At 39.2% G+C, this 18,330-nt stretch overlaps 1 protein-coding gene across 1 annotated transcript; it reads right to left on the bottom strand.

Annotated features, from left to right (window-relative positions):
- Positions 1–263: 263 nt before the first annotated feature.
- Positions 264–12,831, bottom strand: sult6b1 (sulfotransferase family, cytosolic, 6b, member 1). Its single transcript, XM_056468521.1, has 7 exons — positions 12,573–12,831; positions 8,196–8,311; positions 7,999–8,088; positions 6,191–6,317; positions 6,006–6,100; positions 2,267–2,423; positions 264–579 (listed from the first exon to the last, which is right to left on the bottom strand). Exons 1-7 carry the CDS (start codon positions 12,781–12,783, stop codon positions 452–454), a joined length of 924 nt encoding a protein of 307 aa, XP_056324496.1. The 5' UTR covers positions 12,784–12,831; the 3' UTR covers positions 264–451.
- Positions 12,832–18,330: the final 5,499 nt, after the last annotated feature.

Raw genomic sequence — 18,330 nt, 5'->3', positions numbered from 1 at the left:
TGATGAGTTTCTACTGAGTGACAGATGAATAAGTTTGACTGTACTTTGTTTTACTCCCTTGTAAAAAAGCTGATGAGGTTTATTTTGCGGTCTTAACTCGATATCATTATATTCATTATGGATATTTAGCATGGTCTCTCCATCTGTCCATAAGCCATTAGAGCTGTTTCAGTCATTATACTCACTCACTCACTGAGGATTGTGGTAGTGAACTAGTGCACAGACTAGTGGTGGATATCTGCAATTGACCACAAGACACCAAATAGTGTTGACATTTTATTTTAATAAATGTTAGCAAGTGCACACCATGAGGTTTAATGACAGTTAGTTTGTGCTTATTGTAAGCAATGGAATGTACAAGAAAAGGATTAAACACATTCATGAACAGCTGCCCTGGTGAATTTCTGTAAAACATTGTCTTCATCTGTCAGCTCATGCCGTGTCTTCAGGTTTATTGGCAGTAAAGGTCATAATTCATTCGGGCAGCCAGTTTAGTTCCAGCTAGTTTGGCTTGGTAGAGCTCATCCATCTGTTTACTCTGAGCATCAGAGAAATGATTCTTCCAGTCGCCCACCTCGCCTGTTCAAGACAAAACACAAAACATATGACTGATGAAGCACAAAAAGAAATCCTTTATTATAAACCATGCCATGCAAACACAATGAAAATAAGAGGTTGTTTGATTGATTGATTGATTGATTGATTGATTGATTGATTGATTGACAGTTTGTGTGATTGACAGCTTGACTGATTGAAAGCGGAAGTGATTGAAAGTTTGTGTGATTGACAGCTTGTGTGATTGACAGATTGTGGGATTGACAGCTTGTGTGATTGACAGCTTGTGTGATTGACAGCTTGTGTGATTGACAGATTGTGTGATTGACAGATTGTGTGATTGACAGCTTGTGTGATTGACAATTTGTGTGATTGACAGCTTGTGTGAATGACAGCTTGAGTGATTGAAAGCTTGTGTGATTGACAGTTTGTGTGATTGACAGCTTGAGTGACTGAAAGCTTGTGTGATTGACAGCTTGTGTGATTGACAGCTTGTGTGATTGACAGCTTGTGTGATTGACAGTTTAAGTGATTGATAGTTTGTGTGATTGACAGCTTGTGTGATTGACAGATTGTGTGATTGACAGCTTGTGTGATTGACAGATTGTGTGATTGACAGCTTGTGTGATTGACAGTTTGTGTGATTGACAGTTTGTGTGATTGACAGCTTGTGTGATTGACAGCTTGTGTGATTGACAGCTTGTGTGATTGACAGCTTGTGTGATTGACAGTTTGTGTGATTGACAGCTTGTGTGAATGACAGCTTGAGTGATTGAAAGCTTGTGTGATTGACAGTTTGTGTGATTGACAGCTTGAGTGACTGAAAGCTTGTGTGATTGACAGCTTGTGTGATTGACAGCTTGTGTGATTGACAGCTTGTGTGATTGACAGATTGTGTGATTGACAGTTTGTGTGATTGACAGCTTGTGTGATTGACAGCTTGTGTGATTGACAGATTGTGTGATTGACAGCTTGTGTGATTGACAGATTGTGTGATTGACAGCTTGTGTGATTGACAGCTTGTGTGATTGACAGCTTGTGTGATTGACAGCTTGTGTGATTGACAGCTTAAGTGATTGAAAGCTGAAGTGATTGACAGCTTAAGTGATTGACAGTTTGTGTGATTGACAGCTTGTGTGATTGACAGTTTGTGTGATTGACAGCTTAAGTGATTGACAGCTTGTGTGATTGACAGCTTAAGTGATTGAAAGCTGAAGTGATTGACAGCTTGTGTGATTGACAGCTTGTGTGATTGACAGCTTAAGTGATTGACAGCTTGTGTGATTGACAGCTTGTGTGATTGACAGCTTGTGTGAGTGACAGCTTGTGTGATTGACAGCTTAAGTGATTGAAAGCTGAAGTGATTGACAGCTTGTGTGATTGACAGCTTGTGTGATTGACAGTTTGTGTGATTGACAGAGTGAGTGACAGCTTGTGTGATTGACAGCTAGTGTAATTGACATCTTCAGTGATTAACAGCTTGACTGACAGCGTGATTGACAGCTAGAGTGATTGACACCTTCAGTGATTGGCAGTGATTGACAGCTTGCATGATTGACAGCTTGTGTAATTGACAGTTTGAGTGATCGACAGCTTCAAGTTTTGGCTGTTTGAGTGAGTGACAGTGTCAGTGATTGACACCTTGAGTGATTGACAGCTTGTGTGGTTGACTTTTGTGGGTGAGGTTTTGCATCATGAACGGATCTTTTACCTTTTCTGAAAAAGATGCTGCCGAAATTGCCATGGGATTTCTGCGAGTTCTCCACCATAGCGCTAAAGGTGCTCTGTCCGGCGATGCTGCTGACCTGCTCATCTGTCAGAGGAAGACTGAAGAACTCAGAGATCTTCTTCACTCCTTCTGGAAGATTCTGGAGGAGCAGCAGAAATGTGTTTAAAGCTCAAAAGATGCACATTCACTGTAAAAATAAAAGTTTTAAATGACATTTTTTTTAAAAAGGAAGCTATGGTTTGCCAGAATTATACTATAATAAATAGGGTTGAAGACTTAAATGTAAATGTTTTATGCTAATATACCATGTTTCAGTAATTGATAGTGTTATACATCAATGTTTTGAAGTACTAACATCTACACATTGTGCTTTTGTTACACAGACAAAAACACAACCATAATCATGTGGTGTTGAGAAAGTCATATAATGAACTAAAGCTCATCAAACAACTATTTCCACAAGTAGAGAAACACACTGATATATAGAAGAGGCTTCATGTCATTCACACAGATATAATATAAATTGATATAAATTTATATAATCTAGTTCCAAATTAACAATAATCTATGACTGTAAAGTTACAATCTTTGGTTTTTAATTCTATCATTTCCTTCAAAATTCTTGCAGCTAGGGTGTGAGAGACATTAAAACCTCTTGCTTCCTGAGCACTGGCTAAGCTAAAGTGATGCAAATGCTAAAGGTAGAGTCCCAACGACTGTGCCTTTGCCTTTCTGGATCCATTCAGACCAAAGAAACTATTTTGTTGATTTAAACTTTGGCCTGATTTCACTGAGGGGTACGATACGGATTGGTGCGGTACGCTTTTATGGGCGTTTCCACTGTCAAAAGGTACCTAAAATTGAACCGTATCGTACCACTTTTTGCGTACCCTTTACAAAAAGTACCTAGCACAACAAAAGGATACCAAAAGGTGGAGCTAGACGCGCAGCTGAACACTATTGGTTTACAGAGATACGTCACTCGCTCGTAGAACAAGCCAGGAGAATGAAAAAAAAAGAAGCGCCATTTTTAAATACACAGCCGAGACAGTACACTGTAATAATATATACATATAATAACAAGCCGTGGTTAACCAAATCTTGTCGTCGTCTTGCTGAACAGCAACAAAGCCCAGAAGAAGAGCAGATTCTTCCATGTGGCTCGTAGTTTTTTACAGGGCCGTCCAAAGGTCGAGCGGTTTCGCTTTCTCACTTGCGCTCTCCGTGCGTCTATATTTGAAATAACGAACTTCTTGAGCTGATAATAATAACGTGCGCGTGATTATTGAAGTGCTTCTAACATCCGACCCTTTCAGAAACAGACAAACGCGAGACTGACCGCACGAAAAACAAAGGAGCAAATGATTCTTTCAGCAACCTAAAACCTGAACAAACTGCCATGTTTAACTATTATCTTCACCTTCTGGACTATTATGAACTGGGAATGACTGAATGACTCTAACAGAGGCTACATGTGCTGGTGAAGATTAACGATACAGATGAGAGGTTTTCACTGACTGTGGGTTATATATTGCGTGTTGTTTTTGAACCCAAATAAGGACTAAATGTCTGCTGTGTGTAAGTTATCTGTGGTTGGTAACATATCAGAGACTGTTAGGGGGCTGTATGTGTTCCTATATGCTGCATTTATTTATTTATTTTATATAATCGCAGACTTTACAGTCGGCTATTTCATTGATCTGCAGATATAATGAAGTCATGCTCATAGAAAGGTTAATAATGAACATTTCAACACAAGTATTTATGTATATGAAGCATCTGTTTTGTGAGAAGAGCTTCTCATATGTTATGTGAATGACCCGTACAGCTTTACTTTGACATTTTCTCGAGCAAGAATGACATCGACTGAAACTTTGTCATACACCATGCCCACCAAAAGAGGTTGGTACCCTAATAGCTGTGGAAACGCAAGCCTGATAAAGGTGACCCGACTTGTGTGGTTAGTGGCTGGGCAGGTTCTTTCACCTATCTACTTCATTTGCATGCTTTGTTAGCCATCTCCACCTTTAGCCACTGCTCCCTCCTAAAAACATTATAATAGACAGGATGACTCTGTCCCAAAGTAGACTTGTTTCAGACTTGTTTTAGACTTGAGAGTTGCTAGACTTGTGTTAGTGATGTGGACTTCTTGAAGATTGAAACAACCAACAGCTAAGCCTGGTCAGTACTTGGATAGGAGACCACATGGAAAAACTAGGTTGCTGTCGGAAGTGATACTAGTAAATCCAGCAGGGGGCGCTCAACCTGTGGGCTGTGAGTCTTAATGCCCCAGTAAAGTGAAGCGGACACGAAATTGTCAGAGAGCGCCGTCTTTAGGATGAGTCTTTAAACCGAGATCCTGACCTTGTCATTAAAAATCCCCTGGCACTTCTTGTAAAGAGTAGGGGTGTGTCCGTGCCAGTGGTGTAGTGGTTAGTGCATCGACGCAAGCACTCCGATGCTCACGGCAACCCAAGTTCAATTTCACCTCGCGGTCCTGTGCCGGTCCTTCCCCTCTCTCTGCTCCCCATGCTTTCCTGTCAACTCTCTCTATTTTTTGAGGGGGTGAAAACCCCCCAAAAAATAACTTAAAAAAAAAAGAGTAGGGGTGTAACCTCAGTGTCCTGGCCAAATGCCTGCGTACCCATCATGGTCTCCCAATCATCACCATCCACTGAACTGGCTCTATCACTGTCTCCCCACTCCCCCTATAGCTGGTGTGTGGTGAATCACTGGCGCATTTTTCCTATGGCTCCTGTCGTATCATCCAAGTGGAGCTGCACACTGGTGGTGGTGTGGAGAGACCCCCCTCATGATTATGAAGTGCTTTGGATGTATGGCCATACATGATAAAACGAGCTGTATTACATTACATTACATTTCAAAGAATTCTGCTTGAAACGAGTCTCCTGGACTGGGTTCTCATTTTTCCAACACACATGACACTAAAGTAATGCAGTAAACATTATTCATCAAAATTAGATGTAACCTTAAACTCTAATGTACGTAACTGATGAGAAAACAAAACAAAAAACATTAAAAATGGACTGTCATGCAGGAAATTTTGAGAAAGCCAATTTACTGAATGGTTATTCAGCTTATGTATTATTGAAACTTACTGTTAACCAGGCTACAGATATTTATTATAGCATTTGAACTTTTTTGTACTGTCAGCAAGAAGCATTTGTTTATTAGACTAATAGATTAGATTAGATTCAACTTTATTGTCATTACACATGTACAAGTACAAGGCAACGAAATGCAGTTTAGGTCTAACCAGCAGTGCAATAGCAGCAAGTGCAGGATACAGGTATAAGTTATAAAGTGCAGTTATAGAAAAACTATGGTGATATTTACAGATGGATGTACTATCAACATTATATACAGGTTGTATTAGCTATGAACAGAGGTTTACAATAAATAAATATATGTACAGGATGCTATTAGTAATCAGAAGTGTGCAGATAGATAAACATAACTACAAATGTCCATGTGCAGTGGGTATGTACAGTTCAAATAAATGAATATGCAATGAATATGTGCAAACTTTAAATGTGCAAATGTTAAATAGTGCAGTGATTGTGAGGAGTATAAGTTAGAGGAGTGTGTGTGGGGGGGGGGGATGTATTGGGGGGGCAAAAGAGTCAGTGAGGTGCAGAGTTCAAAAGGGACTAATAAACTTACTGCGCAAGACTAATGACATTACAGACAATTAAAGTACCTGTTTGAGATCCTCATACATCACGATCATCACATTCGGGTCGTCTATACGCTTCTCCCAGGCGAGAGCGTGATCAAAATAAGAGCCCCAGCTAACTGAGAAACAGACATGCATAACCGACATTTGAATATATTAATCAAAGTAATATTGATTGGTCATAGCTCGTAGTTCAGCGTTTTTCTCACCATCACCAGTCATGAAGTCAGAGAAGAACTTGTCCCAGGACTCGGCGTTGGGCAGAAGTGGGTTTTTGTTCATGAAATGGTAATATGAGACAAGTGTGTCTTTCGGGTTTCTGAACACCACCAGAATCTGAGGAGATTAGAGTTATATTATATTTACTTTTTCAAAATTATATAACAAATGTGCAATGAATATTTAAATATAATGAATATGAAAGTTTAGCTTTTTAATGGAGTGTCCTATGCTCAGTAAATATCATCAATATTGTGTAATATGTTTATTATTTAAAATATCTGTTTTCTATTTGAATATTTTCATTTATTGATTTTATTTTCAGCTTAGTCCCATTATTAATCTGTGGTCGCCACAGCGGAATGAACCACCAACTTATCCAGTAAATGTTTTACACAGCGAATGCCCATCACTGGGAAACACCCATACACACTCATTTAACCGCAGCGCCTGGAGGAAACCCACGCCAACACGGGGAGAACATGCAAACTCCACACAGAAATGCCAACTGACCCAGCTAAGGCTCAAACCAGTGACCTTGCTGTGAGCGATTGTGCTACCCACTGCGCCACCGTGACGCCCTATTTGAATATTTTGTAAAATGTCATTTATTTATGTGATTTAAATTAGATCGTGTCGCAATGATGATGTCAGGCTGGTGTGGTTATATGACGGGAAAATGTTACGATATTATTGTATAGTCTGATTAGTCCCCTGTTTCATTCTGTTAGCAGCGGTGCGCGCAGTTGTCATGGAGACATGCACGCTCACAGTCACAGCAGAAGCTGAACTTTTTCCACTGTGTGTAAAGTGACTACATTTGGTCCAGCAAACTTCATAACTGTCAAATGTTCTCCACCTAAATACACAATACAGACTCACAGTAACATAAGGCGGTACTTTTCTGACGATGTGTAAACATTCATTCATTCATTCATTTTCGGCTAAGTCCCTTAACTAATCTGGGGTCGCCACAGTGAAATGAACCGTTAACTTATCCAGCATATGTTTTACGCAGCGAATGCCCTTCCAGCTGCAACCCATCACTGGGAAACATCCATACACTCTCATTCACACACATACACTACGGACAATTTAGCTTACCCAATTCACCGATAGCTTACTGTTTGGACTGTGGGGGAAACCGGAAAACCCGGAGGAAACCCACACCAACACGGGGAGAACATGCAAACTTCACACAGATATGCCTACTGACCCAGTCAGCATACCTGCCAACGTTTGTCTCAGAAAATCCGGGAGACCGAAGGGGGGGGGGGGGTTTTAATAATAATGCTAATAATGCTTATAATTTTGAACTTAAAATGGTTTTCAAAAATTTAAGAACTGCTTTTATTCTAGCCGAAATAAAACAAATAAGACTTTCTCCAGAAGAAAAAATATTATCAGACATACTGTGAACATTTCCTTGCTCTGTTCAACATCATTTGGGAAATATTTAAAATAAAATATCAAAGGGGGTTTAATAATTCTGACTTCAACTGTATGGATATATTTGAACATTTGTATCACATCACTCATTTATTGGAAGCTAATAAAAACATTTACAATATTTTGATAATTCTGATAGACTGAACAGCCCTAACAGAAAGGCTAATTTCTTTCGTAATTTCTTTAAAAAAATAAAGAGAAAACTTTATAACTTTAATTTTTTTTAACTTGTGATGGTGTGTGCATGTGTGATGTGTTTAGTACTTGCAGATCTTGTATAATCTTTATGTAGCGTCACATGATTTGATCTCATAGATGTGACTCAAAGTTCAATCTCCTTGTTACTGACCTTTGGTTTCTTAGTAAAGAAAGTAGCAGGCATGTTGTCAGGGTGCAGATGAGTTCCCAGAAGCCTCCGTGGAGGCATTTCTGCCAGTTTCTGTAAAACAAACAGTGCGGAACTGTATTATTACACGTGCTGTGATGTTTTTTGTGTGTTCAGGGTAAATATTCCCAGATTGCTAGGTGCTTTGTGCTGTTATTGACCTCTTGAACATCTGGAGGTAGAAACTCGACCAGAGGAGGCCTTTCAGGAGGTTTCTCATCTTTACCAGTGGAAGCGTTCATGATTTTACGCAAGACCGCCACCATCCAGTTAAACCCTGTTGGAAATCAATCACAAACACATTTACTGTAGCTTAATAAAATAAGATCTCTCAAATCTCTCAAAATGTGCATGCATTTATATATTGCAAGAGGAATATGGAGCCCAGGGTCATTGAAAAATGCGTGCCTCAGCTTACTGACCATGGCAGAAAAGTTATACAGCTATAGACACTTTCTTATTTATGTCCCTGTAAATATCATTAGTGCAGGGCTTGAAATTGTGACCGTTTTGGTCCCATATGCGCCCAAAATTTGGTCTATGCGACCTCAAAATATATTTGGGAGCATTTGTGCGAGTGCATAAAATTGTTGCCGTGTGACCAGTTTTCACTGCAAAATGTTCACCGCATGTGTAGATTTAGGAGGCATTCACTCAATGTATATTTGCATCTGAATTGTGAAATGCAGCGCTTAGTAATGGTTTAAAACAGTTGTCATGTCAACTTGCTGCAGTAAAGAAATCCTGCAATGCTTGCCCCGCCTTCAAGCTCTTCTGATTGGCCCACTGCTCTAGAACAGAACACGAATGGATTGGTTAATATCAGCTGTCAATCCCTCAGTTCAGATGACAGAGAGCTACAGCCATGAAAATATAAAGGTCTGGATATGAGAGAATGAAAACAACACTGACAGATTTAGTTTTAGAAACCACCTAAAGTTACAAATAATGGCACATCTGATTAGGGATCATGTGGTGAATGTTAATCCACTATTTACAATTTTCAAAGAGTGGATAAAAGACTTCCAGTGGTTAAAGTCTGCTATGAAAATGACTAAAGCATTCACTGTAAAGTCTGTGGGATGGAGTTTTCAGGTAACAGTGTTTGCCACATCTACACATTTTAAGCACGAGATGTTCTAACGCTATTTAATCCTTCATTTAATCATCACGATGTTGTTAGTCGTGCGACTGACACTGCGTTCACTATCGCAAAAGGGCTTGCGTTCTCTGAGATTAAACTAATATTGCAGCTCATGAAAAGACCCTTAATGCTATTAAGATGACGAATGCAAATAATAAGTTATATGTCAATAGTGTCTGTGCAGTATCAGACACCACCTGTAAGAACAGCACAGTTATTATCGTTAACTCAGTTCATCTCATTCATGTCAAGCAGTGTGTGCAGGGCCAGTTTTGTTTGTTAGATGTTTGTCATTAGTGTTGATTTCAAATGCAATAAATCAGTTAATATAAAGTGTGTAGTAACGCTGCTCATAATTTTTGGTGGGTCTGGTGTGCCAAAATTTTTGAAGTTAGGAGCACCGGTGCTACCAAGAAAAAAGGTTAATTTCAAGCTCTGTAGTGTGAAAAGGAATGCAAGCTGTTGGCCCTGAAGCCAAATAGAAAGTGCAGTCAATTTATGTTTAATGACGTTTTTGAAATTTCACTAAAATTTAGACTGAAACACATATTTCCAATGAGCCCGTGTTGGGGAAATAACAAGGTTGTTGTTGAATTCTTTTGAATTCGCACAGGGTTTTACTCAGAAATCATGATTAAAGCCTAAAATCATGAAATAAACTGCGACGCTTTCTTTGTAAGTTTTTTTAAAGTTATTCTTGTTTAAGATTTAAATGTAAATTGGTTAAAAAAAACTAGAGAAAGTGTTTGATTGTGATGAATGCCCAGAATTGCGTCACTCTTTTGTGTCCAGTATTGCTGTGTGTGTGAGTTGTGTTGACTGAGCTTGACTTGACAATTCTGTAAGATTTGCAAACGTCATGCATTCCGATGCGGAGTCTGTGTTTTTGTTGATTGATTTCTATTTTTTTTTATGTGTCTTGCGATGCAAGTTTTGCTTTACAGTTCAAATGTAAACAAAGTTCTTAAATTGTTGCGCAGAATTCAGTTTTTGGGCACAAACTGCAACACCACGTTATTTAAATTGTCAAATTCAATGCAAATGTATGTAATCACCAATGTTCAGCAAGGCTATTACCCCCTTCATCACATGTAGCGTCAGCATCAACACTTCCCATTCACTTTGAATAAGTGACGTCAGGCATTGCCGAATTGCATTGTGGATCCGTCGGGGCCACTTCACTGACGTTGCTTGCTGCAGAAGTTGGGAATTTCTCAACTTTAAGCGCCAACAGACGCATCAGCCAATCAGATTGCTTTATGCAAATACCCCAGCTCAGACAGTAGCCGATTGAGGACTGATTTCATTGCCTGATGCTGCTATGACAATCGCGTCAGCCCCAACTTCAGACACGCCCACCGTCAAGTATTGACACTGAAGCCCTGTGTGAATGCACGGTTCTAGTTAACCAGGAGGGGTTGTTTCCACAGCACGGCTTTCCACTAAAAACTAGTTATTGTGCACGTTTTAGTCATTCAGTTACATGACAACAGTGCTAGTGGACCTAAAAATCCAACTAACTTTTCAAGATTTGACCAAAAAGTGACCAAAACTAGAATAAAAATGGAAAAAATAAAAACTAATTCACTCACGAACACACTAACACACACTCGCTTGCACAAATACACACTCATTTACATGCATACAAATGCAGAGTCACACTCACACAGGTATGCACACTCACTATCTGTCTGACTGATGAGATACACACATGAGCACCCACACACACTCTTACATGATAACACACACTCACACAAATACACACTCTCTTACTCTCATACTGACACATACACAAACACACACACACTATCTCAAACGAAAAATGCAAAGTCACACCCTCTCAGACAGAGACTGACACTCACACACACACAGCTAGTTTTCCTGAAAAGCTGGTTTTGGCAGAGGTGAAGGGTAGAGTTCATCTGTAGTCAGTTCATGGAGCTCAGCTTCTGTTCTGACTGAACTCAATGTCCAGCTCTGTGCTCTTTACATTAGAACAGCTCAGACTAGTTTCAAAACTGCTTTATTTGTGTTATTATATCAGACCCCCAAGTTTTTTTTCGATTCCGCGATCGCTGAATGCAACGCAAAATCAACAAAAAGTCACAAATACTTGCGATCCTGCAAAATTCTTAATTTAAATGCAAAATAATGGCAAAAAATTTTAAATAATCTCATAAAAAATCACATTCCAAACCATATAATCAAATTTTATTTATTTCAGTTTGCAATTAATTGTTTTACATGACTTGTAGAAGTTGCATACGCAGGGCACGTGAGGTATTTGAATGTCTCGCAAGAAATTACGTGTCACCTGCACCCTCACAATCATTACATTACGTGAAGTTTATGAATTAATTTCGAAATTTATTTGGAGAGGAGCACGTGATATGATTGAGCACGACTGGCCGCTCATCTGTAATCAGTAATAATCCAATCAGAGTGATCCTAGTTTACTATAAATGGATCATTTTCTTCCTACTGCTCTATTTTCGTTTGGAAGAATCCCCCCTTCCACCCCATCTCCTCCTTTTCCTCCCTTTTCTAAAGGGGGAGCTCTCGAGACCTACCTGATCTCGGATCTCCTGATATGCTTATTGACTGGGCGGGAGCCCTGGGCTCAAATATCTCAGAGCTCAGGGTTCTCTCCCGGGACAGCATGCCAAACCTGCTTTAAACGCCAAGCATATCTAAGTGGGAACTCTTGAAATGGAACGGGGGGTTTTATTCCTGTAATAAATATGGCTGCCAAGCCAACAGTTTGAGGATCTTAATGGTTTATTTCTTCATATATGTTGTTTACATGAAGAAATCTGTTACAAGTTAAGCAAAGATTCTGATAAACAATCATATGTTGTATTTAAATAGTTTCTTTGTCTTGAATTTACATTAATTTTTCATTTGAATAGCCAAAGTTTTAGTGGTTTAATTGCGATTTAATCGCAAAAAAGTGTGATTAATTAGTTAATTCTCTTAAATCGATGACAGCACTAGTGAATACACTGTCTTGCATATATTCAGTTCAGCGCACCAATTTACACAAGTGTTTGACTGCGATGAATGCCCAGAATTGCGTCTCTCTTTTGTGTCCAGTATTGCAGTGTGTGTGAGTTGTGTTGACTGAGCATGACTTGACAATTATGAAAGAATTGCATTTTTGTCCTGCATTACAAAGCCTCAGATTTCAAGAGTCAGTTCATTGATGGAAAGTAGTCGATTCAGATTTGCATTAAAGGCAGAATGTGTGACTTTCAGTTGTCATGCAGGGACGTTTACAAGAGAAATGCTGTAACAAAAGAGTGTTACGCAACTAACTGATATGTAACCTGAGTCCACTGCCAGCCTCGGCCAGCAGTTACACACACAGCCACATCTTACACACTGCTTTACTCACCACATTTGGGATACGCAACCAGAATGAGATCATCCTCTCTGGCCTGTAGGTCTTTTAGTTTGTCCATGGTCTCTGGAGGACTGAGAACAGTTGAGTACAGGATCCCGTCCCGTCTGTAGAGCTTGTCTTCATCTTTCATCTCTGCCGCTTTCTCCATTCTGGACTTCATGTCGTTCATGTTGGCGGGTGATTGTAGTTTCTGTGTGTTCATATTTGCAGATGAACACTCGCAAGAACAAATACACACACACACACACACACACAGAGTATTTATGCTGTAGTTGAGGAAGGAGTGTGTTGTAGATCCGCCCACTTTCACAGGCTCGCGTGAGAATGATCTATTTCCTGAGGGGCCCAGAGTTAACACACACACACACACTCGCCCTCGCTCTCTCTCTCTCTCTCTCTCTCTCTCTCTCTCTCTCTCTCTCACACACACACACAAACTCGCACACACAGACTGACACATTAACACACACACTTACTCTTTTCTCTTTCTTACAAACACACACATTCTCACATATTCACACACTAACACACACTCACTTACCCGTACACACACATTACCACACACTTACACATTACACATTACACATTTTGGCAGAGGTGAAGGGTAGAGTTCATCTGTAGTCAGTTCATGGAGCTCAGCTTCTGTTCTGACTGAACTCAATGTCCAGCTCTGTGCTCTTTACATTAGAACAGCTCAGACTAGTTTCATTGGGTGTTTTCACACCTGCCTTATTTAGTTCGGTTGAATCACGCTAGAGTTCGTTTTCCCTCTTGGTGCGGTTCATCTGGGCAGGTGTGACTGCAGCAATTGCACTCGAGTGCACACCAAAAGTGGACCAAAAAAAGTGTATCGAGACCTACTTGAAGAGGTGGTCTCAGTACGCTTTCGAACGAACCCTGAAGCGCTTCGTTTGTGGTGAGAACATGATCCGAACTAAAACAGACCCAACTGCAAAACAAATAGTGCACCTTAGACTAATCCAGCTGCCGTAGTCCGAGGTGCTGTCTCATTTTATGGGGTGTGGAGGAAAAATACTTGTTGACCGCGCTTTACCAACCGTTTTAAACAGAAAAGCATTACCTGATGGATCGTTAATAATATTTCCGGAAGATGACCATGTCGCAGTTTAGCTGAATTAATTCACTCCTGGGGCGGTACGGTGGTGCAGTGCGTAGCATAATCGCCTCACAGCAAGAAGGTCGCTGGTTCAAGTCCCGGCTGGATCAGCTGGCAATTCTGTGTGGACTTTGCATGTTCTCCCCGTGTTGGCGTAGGTTTCCTCCGGGTGCTCCGGTTTCCCCTAAAAGTCCAAACACATGTGGATGAATTGCGTAAGCTAAACTGTCCTTAGTGGATGTGTATGAATGTTTCCCAGTGATGGGTTGCAGGTGGAAGGGCATCCGCTGTGTAAAACATATGCTGGATAAGTTGGCGGTTCATTCCGCTGTGGCGAACCCTGATTAATAAAGGGACTAATAATGCGAAAAGAAAATGAAAGATTAATTCACGCCTCCTGTTAACGCCTTCACAAATGCATTAAAACTTTGTTTTCCAGCTGCAGCTGCGCTTCATTCTCGAAATGTATAGTTTGTCTAAAGTCTTGTATACAAACTATATAGTATACTGTGACCAGAGATACAATCAGCCAGTGCAGCGACATTTTGTGTCTGCCGGTTTGTTTACTTGCAGGAGTTCCATTGGCATTGACATATGTTAATTCTGACCAATAGAAAAGCAGTTTATGGTATTACGTTCAATAACATCTGGCCAATGAGTGATGTGGATTTTGTCACATGACAGCATTTTGGTTCTTCTCAACTGGTTCGGACCAAAGTAATCAGTGTGGTGTGAGAAGGACCCAAAACCACAGTGAAATGCTACAATGTATCATTTGTTGCCCTTAGTCTGGACTAAATGAACCGAACCACTGATGTGAAAGCACCCTTTATTTGTGTTACGGACTCTTTTCACAAGACTGTTATGACGCGTTTAACGTTCATCATAATCTTAAATCCTTGAAAGTTTTTAATATTTAGATTTTTTTTAAAAGGTGCATTAATGTGTGTATTATATCGTCTTTGCGTCAAATGACAAAAAACAAATGAGCGCTTATGCGAGGTGTTTCTAATGCAGTGTGTATGTGGACAGGACAGTAAATCTGACTTTATTCTCTCTTCTGGCTGCCGTGATCAGTCTTCTGAAAGTGTTGCTATCCTCCATCCTGGAGTTTTTCTGTTGTTATTTCAGCAAATAGGATTGTAGAATAAGGATTTGTTGTACCAGGGGCAGCACGGTGGCGCAGTGGGTAACAATGCGCACACAACCCGGGTGCTCAGGTTTCCCCCACAAGCCCAAAGACATGTGCTATACGCTTATTTCACGCGGCTGCCATTTTGAAACACGAACGCGTGGTTGCGGTGGGAAGAAACCCGGAAGTATAGCATCAGCACTGTAAACATTGCAGTAACATGCTGTGGACTACAAGCCTCTAGTTGTTGCCGAGAATTCAAAATGCAGAAATGGTATAAACATCACTTTAATATCACTCAGTTTAGTTTAATTTAAACAATTAAAAGCATATTAGGCATCAAACAGCATCACAATCTCTTTAGGAGTAAAATGCTCAAGTGTCCTCCTAGGTTTCAGTTCATGGCAGCAGGTAAACACCATGATGATGCTTTCCTGCTTCAGTCCATGTAACCCGCTGAGCGATAAAACACTGCAGTCCTCTGTAGCACACCCTCGTGTTGTCCCGGTACTGAAGTTTTAAAAACGTCCAATTCCCGCTGACATTTAAGCGCCGCTGAGCGACTAACATTTAACTGATAAGCCATGAAGGTCATCAGCTCACCGCTCAGCACCGAGTGCAAACACAGATACACGGACACTGGAGCGTTTAAAGCCGTGAAGATCAGTCGATTCATCAGCGGATCGCTCGTCTGTGTTTGTGCTCATCAGTGAAGTGTGGTGAACTGATGACCTTCTCGGCCAATCACAGTCATTTCTGTAGAGCACGTAAACACAGTGGCAAATCAGCGCTGTTTAAGAACGCCATCAACAGTGCTTAAATGTTAACGGGGAATGGACTTTTTAAAATTTCAGTACCAAAATTTAGTATCGTGACATGTCTAATATAGTAAAAGAATCAGTTCATTAACTTGAGTTTAATGAATGGCATATAAAATGTGTTTTTGGGAAAGAAAACATTCGCTAACTAGTACCATTTCTCTTAGCTAAGCTGTAAATGAGGTCCAGTATCCCTTTTTATTTTCACCATTCATTCAGAATGGACCTTTGAGTCACTCGAAAGGCGGTGAAAATATAAATTTGTGTCGACAGCCAGCTACACAACATTCCTGTGTGACTCGGGCGATACTTACGGGTTTCTTCCCACCATAGCCTCGATTTCGCAATTTAAAATGGCAGCCGCATGAAATCAGTCCATAGGTGAAATGGATAGGCTAAATTCTCCATAGTGTATGTGTGTAAATGAGAGTGTATGGATGTTTCCCAGTGATGGGTTGCAGCCGGAAGGGCATCCGCTACGTAAAACATATGCTGTATAAGTTGGCGGTTCATTCCGCTGTGGCGACCCCAGAATAATAAAGGGACTAAGCTGAAAAGAAAATGAAAGAATGAATGAATGTACTCTCCTATTCACTGCGCTCTGAGTTTACCAACCATGATGCCTTCCGCTACAGAGAAACACGGAAATGTGAAAAGAGTCTCTTATATGCTGGTACTAATTATGATGCGATTTACACTAGAGAAGTTTGGGCTCAGCAGGATTTTTAAATGTTATTAAATAAGCTTCTCCTGCTCAACAAGGCTGCATTTATTTAATCAAAAATACAGTACACATTGTAAAATTGTGAAATGTTACTGCACTATAAAATAACTGTTCAAAAGTAGATTATAATTTAATATAATAATTTATTCCAGTGATTTTTAATGATGAATTTTCAGCTTCATTACTCCAGTCACATGATCCGGATTTTTACAAAGTAGAATAAATCTGAAATGTTTATCACAATATCGTATTCACTGGTGATTAAAGGTTTTGCATAAGTTTAGTACAGTACGTCATTGTGTTTAATCCTCAGTTTGTTTAACATTACTTGTTTATGAAATTTGTGAAACCTCAATTCCAGGTTTGATCAATCCCACTCAGTAACAAAACAAACACAAAAGGTGCGTTCGACATGAAGCACAGCTGCAGCCGGTGATCGAGAATAGCCAAGCGCAGGCGGGGGGTGGAGTTGAAAACGGAGCCTTCAAGCCGGACAGCAGGACACTTCGGGGCTCAAAGTTGCGGCAGTCATGATGAGCGATCACATGGCGTCATCATCATTTATTTATTATTTTTATTTATAACAACAAAAGATTTACAAGTAAAACAGAATACAGTCTCTGTAAACTATAGTTCATTTTTAAACAATAAGAGAATTATGAATTAACTATATAACAAACTCATGAGAGAAATAAGGGGAAACGAGAGGGGAATATAAACAAACGAACAGGCCTATTAAATACAAAGCAATAAGCACAAATTCTAGAAGTTTAAACATCCCTCTAGGCTAATACTACTTGTTTGAATATGCTAAAAAGGGGTTTACATTTATTTACATTTAAAGATATAAAACTTTCCAATATATATTAACGTAAAACCCAAAACAAGTTCTTAAACTATGATTAAGATTATTTTGGATAATGAAAGAATTTTCAAAAAAGCACTTTAATCCAAAAAGATTGAACAAAAAGACATTCTTAAAATAAGTGAGCTCTCAGAAATAAAGGTACAGGAGCAGTCTCTGGGACATTACCTTTTCAAAAGATACATATTTGTACCCAAAGAGTCCACAATAGTACCTTAAAGGTGCATATTAGTACCCAAATTTACCTAAAAAGTACCTTTGAGGTACCATTATGGACCCTTTAGGTACCAATATGTACCTTTTGAAAAGGTACTGCCCCAGAGACTGCTCCTGTACCTTTATTTCTGAGAGTGTGAGCTCCACTTTAAGTAGAAGTTTCCCAGAAAGAGCAGGTATAAAAGGCTTGACAGGAAATAAAATATAAATATATTTTATAATCCTGAAAAATCATTTTATAACTATTTAATAAAAAGTTCTTTAGCTTAATTTGTTAAGAAACCTTTAGGGTGTTAGGATCAATGATGATAATTATTTTATTACAAGTCTGTAAGACTTATTTAAGACAATATTTAGGTTATTCACTAAAATATATCATTTAAATGGTTCATGGAGCTGAATGCAGTAAATAGTCTGTATAAAAAAGGTTGAAAATAAACCTGTGCAAACAAGCTAGCCTTTATAACCAGATTATTTAACAAAAGATGATCACTGCAGTAAAAGATTTGTAGTACAATACTATTTACTGCAGTAAAATATTTGTAGTACAATACTAGTTACTGCAGTAAAATATTTGTAGTACAATACTAGTTACTGCAGTAAAATATTTGTAGTACAATACTAGTTACTGCAGTAAAATATTTGTAGTACAATACTAGTTACTGCAGTAAAATATTTGTAGTACAATACTATTTACTGCAGTAAAATATTTGTAGTACAATACTATTTACTGCAGTAAAATATTTGTAGTACAATACTATTTACTGCAGTAAAATATTTGTAGTACAATACTAGTTACTGCAGTAAAATATTTGTAGTACAATACTATTTACTGCAGTAAAATATTTGTAGTACAATACTATTTACTGCAGTAAAA

Source organism: Danio aesculapii, chromosome 11 (genome assembly GCF_903798145.1).
Source record: "Danio aesculapii chromosome 11, fDanAes4.1, whole genome shotgun sequence".
Lineage (NCBI taxonomy): Eukaryota > Metazoa > Chordata > Actinopteri > Cypriniformes > Danionidae > Danio > Danio aesculapii.
The sequence above is the reverse complement of the archived record's forward strand: the minus strand, read 5'-3'. Positions and strand labels throughout refer to the sequence as shown.